General features: G+C 49.2%; 2 protein-coding genes across 3 annotated transcripts in view; one reads left to right on the forward strand and one right to left on the reverse strand.

The window, feature by feature from the left end:
- Positions 1-9,677, forward strand: part of LOC115408473 (FYVE, RhoGEF and PH domain-containing protein 1) — a 50,532-nt gene extending 40,855 nt beyond the window's left edge. The window contains 8 exon segments of the mRNA XM_075410471.1: positions 330-355; positions 746-867; positions 958-1,072; positions 1,075-1,085; positions 3,222-3,255; positions 3,258-3,379; positions 3,456-3,602; positions 9,334-9,677. Coding sequence (XP_075266586.1) covers positions 330-355; positions 746-867; positions 958-1,072; positions 1,075-1,085; positions 3,222-3,255; positions 3,258-3,379; positions 3,456-3,602; positions 9,334-9,603 — 847 coding nt within the window. The 3' untranslated portion in view covers positions 9,604-9,677.
- The window catches only part of LOC115408444 (natural resistance-associated macrophage protein 2-like), a 918,259-nt gene that overhangs the window by 797,157 nt on the left and 104,374 nt on the right, over positions 1-16,728 (reverse strand). The window lies entirely within an intron of this gene.

Here is a 16,728-nt window from a genome sequence, read left to right on the forward strand (position 1 = left end):
TTGACTCCCATTCATGTCTAGCCCTAACCCTGACCCTTACCCTAACCCTAACCCACACCACAACAAAGCCTAACCCTAAGAATGTTTTTGCACTTTTACTTTTTTCAGTAACAACAACATGGTCAAGAAAACACTGTTTCTCCTACTTAGGACCGGAAAAAGGTCCCCACAAGGCACGTCGTTCCACGTTTTGCTATCCTTGTGGGGACATTTGGCCCCGACAAGGATAGAAATACAGAAACACACACACACACACACACACACACACACACACACACACACACACACACACACAACACACTGACTGACCTTCATGTTTGTGTCTGCAGGACGTGAGGAGGGAAGAAGGACTGGAGTCCAGGTAAACTCTCCCTGACCTTTGACCTTTGACCCCTCAGTGAATTTGCCAGACTTTCCCAGTACGCCGTCTTTTCTCGGGCAGATGGAGAACGGAGAACTCGGAACCTTTAGAGAGCGGCTCGGGTGTAGCCTGTGATGCTAGTGCTAACGCTAGCTGAGCTCACAGGTTCACACCATGCTAGAGCTAACGCTAATGCTTATATGACCGGTTTTCTGGTGCGACCCTGGAGACAGGAGCTCTGAATGTGACTGATGCCTGTTTCCATGACAACATGAAAATGACGTCGTCTTCAGAAACGTTCTGCTGACGTGAGACGGACTGGGGTCCTGGCTCGCTGCAGCGCTCCGACTCCACCTTTAGAGATATGGTGGTGGAGGTTTTCAGCTCCGCCTCTCTGTCTGCAGGCCATCCAGTCCACCATCCAGCGGCATGAGCAGACGGTGGAGAGCTTCAGACACCTCACCTGTTCGCTGCGAGATGAGGATTCCACGCCGCCTCACTCCCCGGTAGCGCCGCCCCCCCCTTTCCCCCTGCCCCGCCCCACCCGCCCCCCCGCCGCAAGCCTTGACCTCGGGTTGTGGTCCCTCTGCCCTCAGAGCTGCGCGGAGCTGGGGAAGCGAGCGCCGACGCCGATCCGGGAGAAGGAGGTGACTCTGTGCATGAAGTGCCAGGAGCCGTTCAACGCCATCACCAAGAGACGCCACCACTGCAAGCCTGCGGACACGTAGGTTCAGTCCGCAACACTGTCCATGAGCACAGCCACCACTGTCACATCAACACCGTCGCCACCAACACCGTCGCCACCAACACCGTCCCATCAACACGTCACCACCAACACGTTCACATGAACACGTCACCATGAACATGTCACCATCACACACCGTCACCATCAACACCGTCACCACCACACCCGTCACCATCAACACCGTCACCACCAACACGTCACCATGAACACGTCCCATCAATACCGTGACCACCAACACCATCACCATCAACACCGTCACCACCCAACACATCACCATCAACACCGTCACTATCAACAACCGTCACCACCACACCGTCACTATCAACACGTCACTATCAACACCGTCACCACCAACACCGTCACCATCAACACCATCACTATCAACACCGTCACCACCAACACCGTCACCATCACACCGGACTATCAACACCGTCACCACCAACACCATCACCATCAACACTCACCATCAATACCGGACCACCAACACCATCACCATCAACACCGTCACCACCAACACCGTCACTATCACAACCGTCACTATCAACACCGTCACCACCACACCGTCACCCATCAACACCGTCACTATCAACACCGTCACCGACCACACCGTCACCATCACACCGTCACTATCAACCACCGTCACCACAACACCGTCACCATCAACACCGTCACTATCAACACCGTCACCACCAACACCGTCACCATCAACACCATCACTATCAACAACCGTCACCACCAACACCGTCACTATCAACACCGTCACTATCAACACCGTCACCACCAACACCGTCACCATCAACACCGTGACTATCAACACCGTCACCACCAACACCATCACCATCAACACCGTCACTATCAACACTGTCACCACCAACACCGTCACCATCAACACTGTCCATCATCAACACCATCACCAGCAACACCGTCACCACCAACACCGTCACTATCATCACCATCAACATCAACACCGTCACCATCAACACTGTCACCATCAACACCGTCACCATCAACACCATCACCACCATCACCACCAACACCGTCACCATCAACACCGTCACTATCAACACCGTCACATCAACACCGTCACTATCAACACCGTCACCACCACACCGTATTTCGTATTTTATTTATTTGAAAGGGGACAATGCATTTTAAAATTGAAGCAAGTGTACAATGTTGTGCACAGACTTTACAAAACACAGGATTGTAGCCATGGCTAATTTCCATCCTCTGTCCTTCGTTGGGTCAAACCCAACCATCCACGCACCACATTCATTCAGCAACACAACACTCTCCATCCCTTATTAAAATATAGCAAATCCAATTTAAAATCATTTGCACTTCTAACAATAAATGAATAACCTAAAATACCTCCCTCTCCCCCACCCTTCTATTAAACCTCCCACCCATGTCCACCCTCCCTCGTCTCTACTGAACCATCTATCTTCTACCCACATTTTTCCACCCACTCCCTTCCCTCGACCCCAAGCCTACCGTCTTCCTCCCTCATCCTTCTCCTCCCCCATTCTTCCTCCCTCACCATCAACACTGTCACCACCAACACGCCACCATCAACAGAACCAACACCATCACCATCAACACCATCACGATCAACACCGTCAGCACCAACACCGTCACCATCAACACCGTCACCACCAACACGCCACCATCAACAGAACCAACACCGTCACCATCAACACTGTCACCATCAACAGAACCAACACTGTCACCCATCAACACCGTCACTATCAACACTGTCACCCATCAACAGAACCCACACCGTCACTCATCAACACCGTCACCATCAACACCGTCATCATCAACAGAACCCACACCATCACCATCAACACCGTCACCACAAACACCATCACCACCAACACCGTCACCACCAACATGTCACCATCAACAGAACCCACACCGTCACTATCAACTCCATCACCATCAACACCGTCACTATCAACACTGTCATCATCAACAGAACCAACACCGTCACCCATCAACAGAACCAACACCGTCACCCATCGACAGCCTGAACACCATTGTCTGTGTCCAGGACTTGGTTCTGCCTCCACCTCTCATCGCTGGTTCTCTGGTTCTCCTGTGTTCCCGTTCCAGGTGGTTTGTGGAAAATGTTCTGAGTTCCGCGCTCGTTGTCGTACGACAACAACCGGACCAACCGCGTGTGCGTGGACTGCTACGCCACGCTGGTGGGCGTGTCTCCATCGCCGGCCGGGCTGAGCGGCAGTGGCCAGCGGCGACGCTCCATCCTGGAGGTCTGCGGTTCGACTCCGCCTCCCGGGCTCCCGAATGTGGTCGCCGCGGTAACCTCCCTCTTCTCCTCTGGAACAGAAACAAGCCTCACTGGCGGCGGAGAACAGCGTCATCTGCAGTTTCCTTCAGCACATGGATAAAGGAGGGGGGCGGGGCTGGCAGAAGGCCTGGTTCGTCATCCCCGAGAACGAGCCGCTGGTTCTCTACATCTACGGAGCGCCGCAGGTACACCCGCATCACCCTGTATTACCCCAACACCACCCCAACATCACTCTATATCACCCCAATATCAGCCTATAACACCCCAACATCACTCTCTATCACCCAAACGTCACCCCACATCACCTCATGTCACCCTATATGACCCCGACATCACCCCATCACCCCACATCATCCTATAACATCCCAGCATCACTCTATATCACCCTAAATCACCCCAACATCACCCTATATCACCCTGTATAATCCCAATATAACTCTCATCACCCTATATCACACCAACATGACCCTATATCACCCCTCTATCAATCAATCAATCAATCAATGTATTTCTGTATAGCCCAGTATCACAACAACAGCTGCCTCAGAGGCTTCAAGATGTTACATTGGTTGGTAAAAGTAAAAACAGAGACTAAGCATAATGTTAATATGTCAAATTCACAGTAACGAGACAAAACAAAGCAACCACCGCCTTAGACCCTCACATCCGGCAAGAAAAAACTCCAAAAACCCAGTGGGAGAAGAAGAGAATCTTGGGGAGAACCACAGTATGGAGGGATCCCTCTCCCAGGGACGGACAGCTTTGGCAACAGCTAGCATGAGACAACAAGAAGTAAAGCTTAGGACTATGTTGAGGACAGTCCGGCCGGAGCTTGTTCGTAGGCCCTCGTAATAGTGGAGTCAGCAACTGAAACTGGAGAAGACTCCCCCTCGAAGGGGGGGACAGCAGGTGAAAAGCAATGAACGGACTAAAGGGAATAACATTCAGACATTAGAGGACAGGGCTCAGTGCACCGTACTTCCCACAGCATTCTAGCTCCTAGGGCAGCTTTTAATAATGATGGTTTAGAATCCCTAGCTGACCTGATCATAGGCTGCATCGAAGAGAAACGTCTTGAGCCTAACCTTAAATGTGGAGACTGTGTCTGCCTCTTTGACACCACTTGGAAGCTGGTTCCATAAAAACGGTGCCTGATAGCTAAAGGCTCTTCCACCTAGTGTCCATTTAGAGACTCTAGGAGTCACCAGTAACCCTGCATTTTGAGAGCGAAGTGCTCTGATTGGTTGATAAGGCGTTAAGCATCTTGGAGATAGGTCGGAGCCATCCCATTTAGGATTTTGTAAGTGAGGAGAAGGATTTTAAATCTAACTCTAACTTCGACAGGAAGCCAGTGAAGAGATTTTAGAACGGGAGTAATGTGTTCACGTCTTCTAGTTCCAGTTAATAATCTGGCGGCCGCATTTTGAACCAACTGAAAGTTTTTGAATGCACTTTTGGGCAGGCTGCAAGAAGGGAGTTGCAGTAGTCCAGTCTAGTGGAAACAAATGCATGGATGAGTTTTTCTGCATCGCTTCTAGGTAGAATGTTTCTTATTTTAGCTATGTTGCGCAAGTGGAAATATGCTGTTTTACAAGCCAGGTTGATGTGTGCTTTAAAGGAGATATCCTGATCAAATAAGACCCCGAGGTTCCTGACAGTAGAGGAGGAGGATACACTGACGTTATCTAAGGTGATAATCTGTTCAGATAGACACTCTCATCAGTTATGGGGGCCTAGTATAATGACCTCTGTTTGCCAGGATTCAGACGGAGATAGTTCGTAGTCATCCAGGATTTTAATTTCTCTGATACAGTCACTGAGTCTGTCTATTTGATTAGTTTGATCAGATTTCATAGATAAATACAGTTGTGTGTCATCTGCATAGCAATGAAAATTGATATCGTGACTTCTAATTATGTTCCTAAAGGAAGCATATATAACAGAAATAAAATTGGCCCGAGCACGGACCCTTGAGGAACCCCATAACTGACCTGGGAGCACGGTGAGGACTGTTGGTTAACGTGAACAAATTGGTACCTAGTAGATAAATAGGATTTGAACCAGCAGAGGGCTTTTCCTCTGATGCCGAATTAAACCATGGAGCAACGCGCCTGGGTCGATTGGTTTTCAGCTGCAACGGGGCCACTACGTCAAGGGCAGATTTTAGTGAGTGCATAGCACTGTCAACAAACTGATCACTATTATCACCACTGGTCAATAAGCTCATTTCTGTGAGTTCACAAGATAATGCAGCAAATGCAGGCTGGATCAATTCTTTGTACCGAGCCACAGATTTTTCAGATAATGTCCGTATCAGCTGAATTTTATCTTTTTGAGCACAGTAGTCTTCAATCAAAACCTGAAAAGTAATCAAAAAATGGTCTGAGAGTATGGGGTTCTGAGGGAGAACATTTAGATCCCTGACCTCTATCCCATATGTTAAGACCAGATCCAGGGTGTGCTTGTGACTATGAGTGGATTCATCAACATTTTGAATGAAACCGATGCTATCTACCGTATTGGCCCGATATAAGGCGATGTTTTTTTCCAGAAACTGCATCCTCAAAAGTGGGGTGGTGTTATAATCGCAGACTTACGGTAGATGGTCAATACGCATCCAGCGCCGCTAGATGGAGCCAAGTATCACTGAGCAGAGAGCGAGTGAGCGATGAAATGAGATCAATGATCTGATGAAAAATGGCGGATCATCTGGAACAAAGGGGCTGAACGCTGGACAACTGAGCAAACAACAGAGGAGAAGTTATGATACCAACTTTAAAGTGATGGTGATCAACGCAGCAGAGTCATCAAACTACTGCCAAGCCGCCAGGAGATCTGGTGGAGCAGAGCCTCGTTCTTATTGGAGAGCACAGAAAAAGGCCTCCAGAATGCTAGCGCTATGAGAAAAGCTTTCCGTGGTCCCTGAAGCACGATGCTTCAGAGAGACTGATAGAAGGATGAGTGAATACGTCTCTGAAAGACGGACATACGGATTGTCCACCACCAGAGCCTGATTCAGCTGAAGGAACTGGACAGTTATTTACATCATTTATGCAGTTTGGACCCCTTGAGGCTTCTTATTTGTTGCTCATTGTTTCTTATTTTGAGAAAGAGAATATATTTATTAATTTTATATCTCGTGAAATGTTATCTCAGTTTTGAGTTTTTGAGTTTATAATAATTGTATAATAAAAAGTTGTTTTATGAGTGACCTTACTGTCTTCAGCATTTTTTTTTTTTCACGAAATGATCTTTGAAAAATAGGGGTCGTGTTATAATCGGAGTTGTCTCATATTCGGGCCAATACGGTAATACTGCAATAAACGCATTACTCAAACTGTCACCAGAATCATCCACATGGATGTTAAGTCAACTATTATAAGGATCTTGTTATGAGTCAATATTATATTGCTTAAAAACTCTGAGAACTCAGTTAAAAAGTCAGAGTAAGGACCAGGAGGTCGATACACAATAATTAATAGCACAGCTTTTTGATTCTTCCAATTTGGACAAGTAAGCGTTAGTATTAAGGGGGACGTTGGTCAGTGGACCTCTTTTTTAAACCTGTAAACACTATCAAATAGTCTGATACCAATGTGAAACGACACCAAAGTGTCCAGTAATGCGGTTCATGTCATGTCTGATTTCTGAGGAATGTGCCATTTCACAAACAGCTGATATGGCAACGCTTGTCAGTTATCTCGACTTCCATACCGGCAAAGTGGGTGTGACCAATCACAGCGAGTGGAATGCGCACATGGATGGGACTGGGATGGAGTCAACTGAACAGAGCGCTTTCGGAGGAAGGAGGAAAAGCAAGGAAGCGGCGCAGTAAAAGACACAGATCAAAGAAGCTTTCAATGCCATTTATCCTGTATAGGTCTTCTAGGGGGGGCTAGAAATTAAATACGAATGAGCAAAACCGGCCGATCAACGTCCCCTTTAAGCTTTCAAAAGAGTTGAATTTAACATTAGTTTTGGGTTTAAGAAGAAGACTGGAGTGCGATATCACTGCCACACCTCCACCTCCACCTGTTGATCTAGTTGTTTGGAAATTAACATAGGTTGGAGGGGTACATTCATTGAGCCTCACATAGTCATCTTGCTGAAGCCAAGTTTCTGTTCGAGCAAGGAGATCAATGTTATTGTCACCGATAAGGTCATTAACTAACAGAGATTTAGTGGAGATTGCTCTAATGTTTAGTAGACCACATTTTATGTATTTCCTACTGGAAGAGTTATTCTGTCTCGTACAGGTGTTAAGCTTTTTACCCATTGACTTTTTTCTAATGCTTTGAGCACTATGGACAGACACAGTCTCTGTTAGCCTAGGGTAAACCTCCATGCTTGACTTGTAAAAATCCGGGAGCAGGATTAGTGACGGGATCAACAAGATCAACAGAGGAGCTGTTCTACACGACTGCTCTGCGCCGGGGCTCATAGCTGGATTTGTCAATTTAGGGTACTAAGCCGATCAGCCATATTGTGAGCTAAAAGGGCTGCACCATCCAAAGTTGGGTGGATGCCGTCCCTGCGGATGAGCCCAGGCTTTCCCCAGAAGGTGCACCAGTTGTTTAGAAAAATAACTCCGTTTTCCTCACTCCATCTAGACAACCAGCGATTGAATGATGAAAGTCGGCTATACATGTCATCATTGACCAAATTGGGCAGGGGACCAGAGAATATTACAGCATCAGACATCGACTTAGCCAGTTCACACACCGAGGCTACTTGTAATTTCAGCACCTCTGATTGTCTCCGCCGGGCATCATTACCGCCTGCGTGAATCACGACTCGACGGAATCTCCTACCTTCCTGTTTTAAAAGCCTAAGGTTCCCCTCGATGTCCCCCACTCTGGCCCCCGGGTAACACCTAACCTTCACCGCTGGCAGCTTCACGTCTCTAACTATAGAGCTGCCAATCACCAGTTCAGCCAGCGTGTCGTCGCTGAGGGGAGAGAACCTATTGCAGACGTGAAGCGGTTCTTGGAGTGCTACGTGGCGGTGCTTAGCACTAGCCTTCCTCCGGACCGTCACAAACCGGTCCTGGTCTTGCCCCGGCTGCTCGGGACACTGCTGCGGGGCTAGGCTTGCTAACACTCCTCTCACTGCGGGAGCGGGCTGCGAGCCCTGCCGCTACCTGGCTGTAGCTAGCGCTGCCCTGCCCCTCACATCTGCGCAGCCGCTCCTCTAACTCGGTTACCCTGGCCTCCAGCGCTGTCAATACACTGCACTTTACGCAAATACCCCTATCGTCAAGGGAGGCAGGGTTCTGGCTCAACATACGGCACACTGAGCAGGAAAGAAAAGAAGACAGAGGGGAGGACGCCATAGCGGTCCCGGCAGACCAAGCTAGTTAGCACGCTAAGGTAGTTAGCACACCGGTGGCGCTAATGGCGGGGAAGAAATGTAATTCACGAGAGATCGCTGGTCAGTCGGGGGCGAAAGTAACCCCGATTTTTTGATTGCTTCGTGAATTAACAGTAATAGCAAGAGAGAGACAGCAAGCACTTCAGTCGCTCGCAGGCTTCAGCAACACGGAAAACACTCACCGGAGTGACGTCAGCCAACACAGCAGAACTCTATATCACCCTAACATCACCCCACATCACCCTATATCACCCCAAATCACCACTGTATAACCACACCATCACCTCACATCACCCTGTATCACCCCAACACCACCCCAACATCTCTCTAGATCACACCAACGTCACCTCACATCAGCCCTGCCTTCTGCAGACCTGCTTCCAGATCTGGTTCTGGATCACTGTTCAGGCCTGGGTGAGGACGTCATTTGAGACTAGATGTTCTGGTCTTCAGTCGTTCTTTGTTGCGATGTGGTTGTCGTGGTAACTTTAACATCGATGTATCAGAAAGGCCTTGCCTGGGTCTCAGTGTGTTGTCTTCCCGCAGGACGTGAAGGCGCAGCGCAGCGTGCCGCTGATCGGCTTCGAGGTCTCGCTCCCCGAGTCATGTGACCGCCTGGAGCGCCGCCACGCCTTCAAGATCTCCCAGAGTCACCTGACGCTCTACTTCAGTGCTGACGGCGAGGAGCTGCAGCGCCGCTGGATGGACGTCCTGTCCAGGGCCGGGAGGGGGGAGGAGCCTCAGATCCACAGGCCTATTGTGGAAAGCGTGGAGGAGGAGGGGGAGGAGCTAGCTGAGGAGGAGGAGAACACGTGATTGGACAAGGACGAGGACGGATGGCAACGACGAAGAAGGCGGGGTCTTTAAACAAGGATCGGAAAACAGAATAAAGACAGATCACAGCGTCGTAGCTAAAATGAAACACACACACACACACACACACACACACACACACACACACACACACACTTGCAGCTCTCTGTGTATTTAAAGTTGCGTGCTTCGTCTGCATGATTCCTCCCAGCTGTCCACGTACAGTACGACGGCGTTTCTCCATCTGCACACCTTTGTTCACACCTGTGCTGTGAAGTGCTGAAGTGGGCGGGGCTTGTGAGGGTGGAGTCTCTCAAGACATTGGCCAGTCACTTCCAGATGGTTTTATTATCCCACATCACTCCGTTTTTTTTTTTTCTCTTTCTGTGGAACGACTTTTCGACACTACACTACCCATGAGCCTGAGCTGTTGCTATGGCGATGAGTCCGTCCTGAGCTGCTGTTGCTATGGCGATGAGTCCGCCCTGAGCTGAGGCGTTCGAGGGCCGATCTGGACTCATTAGAGTCGCATGTTGCTGAATTTGGGTTAAAACTTCTCCTTTTGAAGAAGCTTGACTTTTGGACTGAAACCACCAATCAGCAGCCTTCTGAGGGACCCCGCCCCCAAACAATCTAGAACGCTGATATTCAATCAGGCTGTAGCTGCTTTGGTGGAGAGCGTTCCCTTCCTTCTCGCCATTCTTCCAGAGCTCCTCAAGTTTACAGCTTCTGGTTTGTGAAAATACAAGCTGGAAAACATCTGCAGCCAATCCACAGCTCCGGAAAGTTCAAGCCCCGCCCCAAAATCTTCTGGGGCTTTCATGTCACATCCAACAGGAAGTAGCAATTGGAAATCCATTGGGGAACTCCACCAGTCAGCAGCTTTCTAAGCTTTAAGCACCGCCCACAAGCTTCCAGATGTCGACAGTCAACTCAGTTCGACTCCTCAACGACGGCTGATGACCAATCAGCAACCTCCAAAGCTGCAAACCCCGCCCCAATAATGTGCTGAAGTGCGGCCCAGGAGTCCTGGTTCGTGGAACTGAGTCCTGGTTCCTGGACCCTCTTCAGAGGACTTTGTAAAACCTGTTAGATTTTGATGAAGCACACCAGGCAGCAAGACGAAGGTTCTAGACCGGAGGTTCTGGATTGTCCCGGTTGGGTTAGGGTTGGACCGGAGGTTCTGGATTGTCCCGGTTGACGGAACCTGTTGGGGCTGGAGTGGAGCAGCAGACTGACGGAGGCTGAAGAGGAGGCTCTTCCTCGCCGCTGCTGCCAGACGATTTAGAAAACACTGAAAGGAACCAATGTTCTCTTTAAATGCACTGACAACACCACCTGACACCAAATCCGCCCCAAAGACCACGTTCTTCTGGCCCGTTAGGAAGAGGACGTCATTTCCCAGCAGCCTCTGCTCTCAAAGCTGGTTTTTTAAAGCATCTCTGCTGCCCCCTGACGGGGGAGATGGGAACTGCAGGGCTTTTCATCGCAGTCCTGGAGAAATGGGAGCATCGGGAACGTTCTTGATGTTCCGGCTGAAGGTCTGCGCTCGGTTCTCCGAGGTCAGACGGTTCCTCCAGTTCGGCTGTGAAGGAGAGAGAACCCGAGGCAGGAAGCGTTCCAATGGACGGAAAACACAAACTAGTCAAACACTGAGTCTTTCAGGTTCTCGTTAGAACTGACAGGAGTAATTTAGACATGATGGCTGCCTCACAGCAGCTTTGACCTTTGACCTTTTGGTCACACCTCAGTTGTTTTCCTCCCCGTTGACCTCGATGGTGACTGGTCCTCTCGGCCCTCCAGAACCGTGACGATCCACCTCCAGGTTCTCCTGGCCGCCGGCAACGATCCTTCTCGTTCCTTCATCTTCAGACTGTGAAACGTTTGTGAAGGGTTCTCCAGCAGGAGGCGGAACCCGGACAGACCCGGGTGCTGAGCCTCCGCCCGGCCTCCGGCAGTGCCTCTGTCTCTGGAGAACCCGGCTGACGTTCTGCGACTTGCTGTCGATGTTTCTGGTTCTCACTCCGGTTCTCCTCCATGTTTGCTTGATGCAAGAAGAAAACGTTTTTTTTGTAAATATAATTTATTGTCCTGCGACCCACAAGGGGTCATGTGACGCTGTAAAGGTCAAAGGTCAGACTCACACAGCTCAGCGGCAGCCATGTTGGCTTCATTTTCCACTGAGGGGGCGGTTAATGGTTAAAGGAGCAGCCTGACAATTTCGGTAACGTTCTCCACCCCCTCCCCCCTCCTCCACCCCCTCCTCCCCCTCCCCCCCTCCCCCTCCTCCGCCACACCCCCCTCCTCCCCCTCCTCCACCACACCGTACGGTTATCCTAGCTCAGCACAAACGCAGTGAAGGAGACAGCCCAGCTAGCTCTGATGCTAACAGCCCCGCTAGCTCTGATGCTAACAGCCTGGCTAGCTCTGATGCTAACAGCCCGGCTAGCTCTGATGCTAACGGTCTCTTTTATCCGGTTCCTCCAGTGAAGCACAAAACGCCGTGACGATGAAGTGGAACCCAGCAGGTTCACTCAGCGTCGGGAACCCAGTGAGAACATCCGGAACAATCCGTGTTGAGAGAAATGACGCTAGCTCCAATGCTAAAAGGCTTTTTCGTCACATTAGCCTAGCTTTGCACAAACTGTCACTGGGAGACGGATTGTTTCTGAAGACGTTAAGCTGGCGGCGGCATTCGCTGAGCCATCAGCCATCGCCACCAGCGGATCAGGAGAACACCAAATGTTAGCATCGTTCCTCACTTCTAGAGGCCTGAGCTCAACGCCAAAGATCAGGATGCTAACTCTCTTTTCTGTTTCTGTTTGGCGGAACGGTCGTTTAAAGAATGTCCGCGTCTGCTTGTTGAAAGGACGGCGGTTCCTCTGGCTGTTCCTCTGGTGGTTCCTCTGGCTGTTCCTCCGGCTGTTCATCTGGCGGTTCCTGTGGCTGTTCCTCCGGCTGTTCATCAGGCGGTTCCTCCAGCGGTTCCTCCGGCTGTTCCTCCGGCGGTTCCTCCGGCGGTTCCCTGGGTTCCTGTGTTTGTAGCGTCAGGGCGGACAGAAGCGTCCCGTCCAATGTGGAAGTCCTTCTATAACTTCTACCTCACTCCCCTCGCTAGCTGGTCCGTCTGCGTTCCGGGCCGGGGATTTCTGGGTTCCGGGGGTTCCTGGGAGTGGCGGGACCGGACGGGAACAGCCAGGAACTCCGCCCTGCCGCTCCGCCCGCATCGGTCGCGGTGACGTGGTGAGAAGTGACAGCTGCATCGCTGTTTTCATTCCTTTAGCTTTCGCTGAATTCCGTTGTTGCCGAAGACGTTTGGCAGCTGGATCCGATCCGTCCTCTTTCACATGAACCGGCTCGGACCGGACCCAGCCATTTTGAACCGATCTGAACTGGTTTTGACCGGAACAGGCCAGCCCAGACTAATTCAGACTGGTGGAGTCCGTCCAGTGGGTGGGCCCGGTCTAAACCAGGGTGGGACCAGTCTAAACCAGTCCTCACAGTATCCAGATCCAGACTTATTCATGCTGGTTCTGATCAGTTCTGACGTCTTCTAAATAAATCTGGGCAGTTCTCCCCAGCGGCCACTAGTTCCGACCGATTCTGACTGGTTTCGACTGCATCCAGCTGGTTCTGACTGCTTCATACCTGAACTGAATCTGACTGGTTCTAGCTGGTTTGGATTGGCCTTCACTGGTTCCAACAGTTCAGATGGGTCTTGGCAGGTTCTTAATGGTTCTGTGTATGTGTGTGTGTGTGTGTGTTTGTGCGTGTGTGCGTGTGTGCGTGCGTGCGTGCGCACGCGCGTTGGATCAGTCCAGTGTGCACTTTCACGGTTGTGTACCAAAGCTGAGGACGTTCCAGACTCTTGGATATTAAAACATGGTGAGGTTCTGGATAAATCTGTGGAATATTTTCCGTTGAGGTGTGTTTTGGTTGTTTCGGTTGTTTCGGTTGTTTCGGGCTGGACACCACCGCCGTATTAAAACCAGGGTCATGTGAAGACCATCCTGTCCCGCTGACGATGTGAAATGATGTAAATACGCTTCGCTCTGTGGTTCCTCTGGAAGAACTTGACGTTCTGCCGGTTGGCTCTTCCTGTGTTTGGATCTCACTGGTTGTTTTTCTCTTATATCCAGTATTTGTTCTCGCTCATCTCCAAATGACCATCACCTCCTGCTGCAGATTGAAACCTGCAATTATTATTTATAGTACAACCGGTTAAAGCCAGTTCCAACCAGTTATGGTCAGTTTCTCATGGCTGTAGTGTCGAACTACTAGTTACAACCGGATACAACCTGCTAGAGGCAGCTAGAATACTTCTTACCCTGTTACAGCCAGCACAAGCCAACTTCAGCCGGCTGGAACCAGTTGCAGCCCAGTACAGCCGATTAGAACCTGTTCTAACCAGTTACTGCTAGTTATAAGTAGCCAGTACTCAGGCCAGTTACAGCTTGTACCTGGTTACTACCGGTTTACCTCCAGCTTCAGGAACATCTACTCAGTTTCTCCATGAACTGATTACAGCTAGTTCTGTCCGATTACAGCTGCTATCGAGCAGTTTTATCTAGTTAAAGTTGGTTATAGCTAGCATAGCCAGTGATAACCAGCTGTCGGTTGGAAACTGGTTAAAGCTGCTTCAGTTGTCCTGTTCTAACCCATCATGAAGCCAGCTGAACTCAGCCTGAGCTGGTTGAGGCCTGGTGAAGCTAGTGATAGCTGAAGCACATGTTTCAGTTAGTTTTGGTTAATTACTGTTGAGTTAGTTTTCGTTAAAGCGGTTAACCAGTTCTAACTAGTATTACCTGGGTATTGCTAGTAAGCTGCCGTCACAAACGTCTCACTGAATCCTGACAAAACTAGTTAAAGCTGAAGATAACTGTTCAGCTACAGCTAACTGTATCTTGTTGTAACTAGTGTTCATTTGTTCAGCTGCTTTGATCCAGTTTCAGCCAGTTCTACTCACGGTTCACTCCAGCTAGTTAACCCTGGTTTTAGTCAGTCTGGTGAGTTTGAGCTGGTTAGAGACCTTTCTAACAGCTACAGCTGGATTCAAACAGACACAGTGACGTCCGGCTGCTCGTTAAAGAATATCACAACCAGGCACAACCAGTTAGCTTGAGTGCCGGTGGTTAGAGCTGGTTAAAGCCAGTTTTTATCGGTTTGTGTTGTACTCGTCAGAGTTTGTAAAGTCACTTGTTTCTGCTCAAAGTGTAGTGAAGCCAGTAAGAACCAATGAGCTTCCAGCCAGTTGCCGGTAACTACAGCGAGTTATTCCTAACTAGAGCTGGTTACAATCTGTTCTCCATTTCCATTTGGTGGTTGGAGCAACTTAACCAGTTAGAGTCAGCCACAAAAGGCTAAAGTGGCAAACAGCTTAACAGGCACCAAAGGAACTGGTTGACCATTGTCTCAACTGGATCAAGCCAGTTCCAGGTGGTTTCAGCTGGTTAGAACCCGTTTGTGATGTGCTGGTTAGTTTTAGCTGGCAGTTAACCCATCGCGGTCAGCAGTAGCCGACCTGGTAAAACCGCACTGAAGCTAGTTATAATGAAACGCAAGTTTTAACCAGTCACAACTAAATTCAGTTAGTTCGAGCTGGTTACCAGCAGAGCGTTATTTTCAGTGGGTTCAGCCCGTTACAGCGCTCTGCAGCCGGGTTCGGCTGGTTGGAGCCGGTTTGGATCAAAATGAAGGTTTAAGGAATGAAGAGTCTATTTGGACCAGTTAGAGGACTAGTTACCAGTCAGGTGCAGTCGCTCCACAGCTGGTTCTAATGGGTTTAAACTGGTTCTTGGTGTTCAGATCATTTGCCTTACACTTCCTGACTTTATTGTTCTTGTGCCATTTGAGCTGTGAGCCGGCATTCAGTGGTTTGCCCTGCAGGCTGTCCTGTTTGTTCCTCGGTTTGATCCCGAGCCGTCGGTTCTGCTGTTGGTAGAACCGGGTTTCGTCCTGATCAGGAGCCTTCAGAATGGCTCGTCGGCACATCACGTCCTTAACCTGCTGCCGTAAGAGGGCCCACGCCAGGTTCTCCGTGGACCCACAGCAGGTTCTCCATGGACCGACCGCAGGTTCGCCCTGGACTGGTTACAGGTGACTGGTTAGTGGCCGGCCACTGCCTTCCATGCTGTCCATGTCTGTGTCCCATCATGCCCTGGTGTCAGAAAATAAGTGACAGATGTTATAAATGAGACTATAAATGAAATAAAAACTTTGAGGAAAAAAAGGAAAAGTGCTCTTTGCAGTTAATTCTGGTCCTGTTTCTCTTCCAGGCTTAACAAAGTGTTTACAGCATAGGCAACAGCGCCATCCAGTGGCGACAAAGAGAATCTTGAACAAGGTGGTTTAAAGTGGACACAAAAACAAGAATAACAATAAATGTGGCCAAAACATTCTGTCTACTTCAGTATATTATTAGATTGTCATGAAAACATTTCAAATAAGTTATTTATGACATTGGTTCTTAAGAATATGGGCTTGTGAGAGTTTCTATGCCATTATATTTTACTGATATTTTCACTTACAAATAATATGTAATGTTTTTGTCTTGTTGGTTTATATATATATATATATATATATATATATATATATATATATATATATATATATATATATATATATATATATATATATGTATGTATACATGAAATCCCATTCCAACCAACAATCAAAATTCAGAAAATTGTATGAAGGTTTTAGGAGCTACACTATATTTTCAGCTACAGCCCCACAGTTATTTATGGACAACCGCGCGCAATGGAAGGCCCCGCCCACTTCCTGCGCTCTGATTGGCCAGACGCCCTGTCCCTCTGAAGTCTGCCGATGGTGTGACGTCACCGGGGATTCCCATTCCCCCCCTTCCCGTAAACGAGAAATATAAACAAGATGGCGGCCCCGCCTCGCCCGCTCCACAGCGGACGCTTCTGATTGGCTGACGACAGACGTCCGAGCTGTTTATTGGCTGGGAGCGTGAATGGCCGGCGCTCATTGGTCCAGAAACGATCAGTATCGAGAGTTAGACCCGCCTCCCGGAAAAACCGGAAACGGTTTCATTCTTAGTTTCTATTGAATTAATAGTATTTATGCTCATTTTTCCATTTTATCGGAGTGAAGCTGCTTTTTATT

The sequence above is a fragment of the Salarias fasciatus genome, chromosome 20 (assembly GCF_902148845.1).
Source record: "Salarias fasciatus chromosome 20, fSalaFa1.1, whole genome shotgun sequence".
In the NCBI taxonomy this organism is placed as follows: Eukaryota; Metazoa; Chordata; class Actinopteri; order Blenniiformes; family Blenniidae; genus Salarias; species Salarias fasciatus.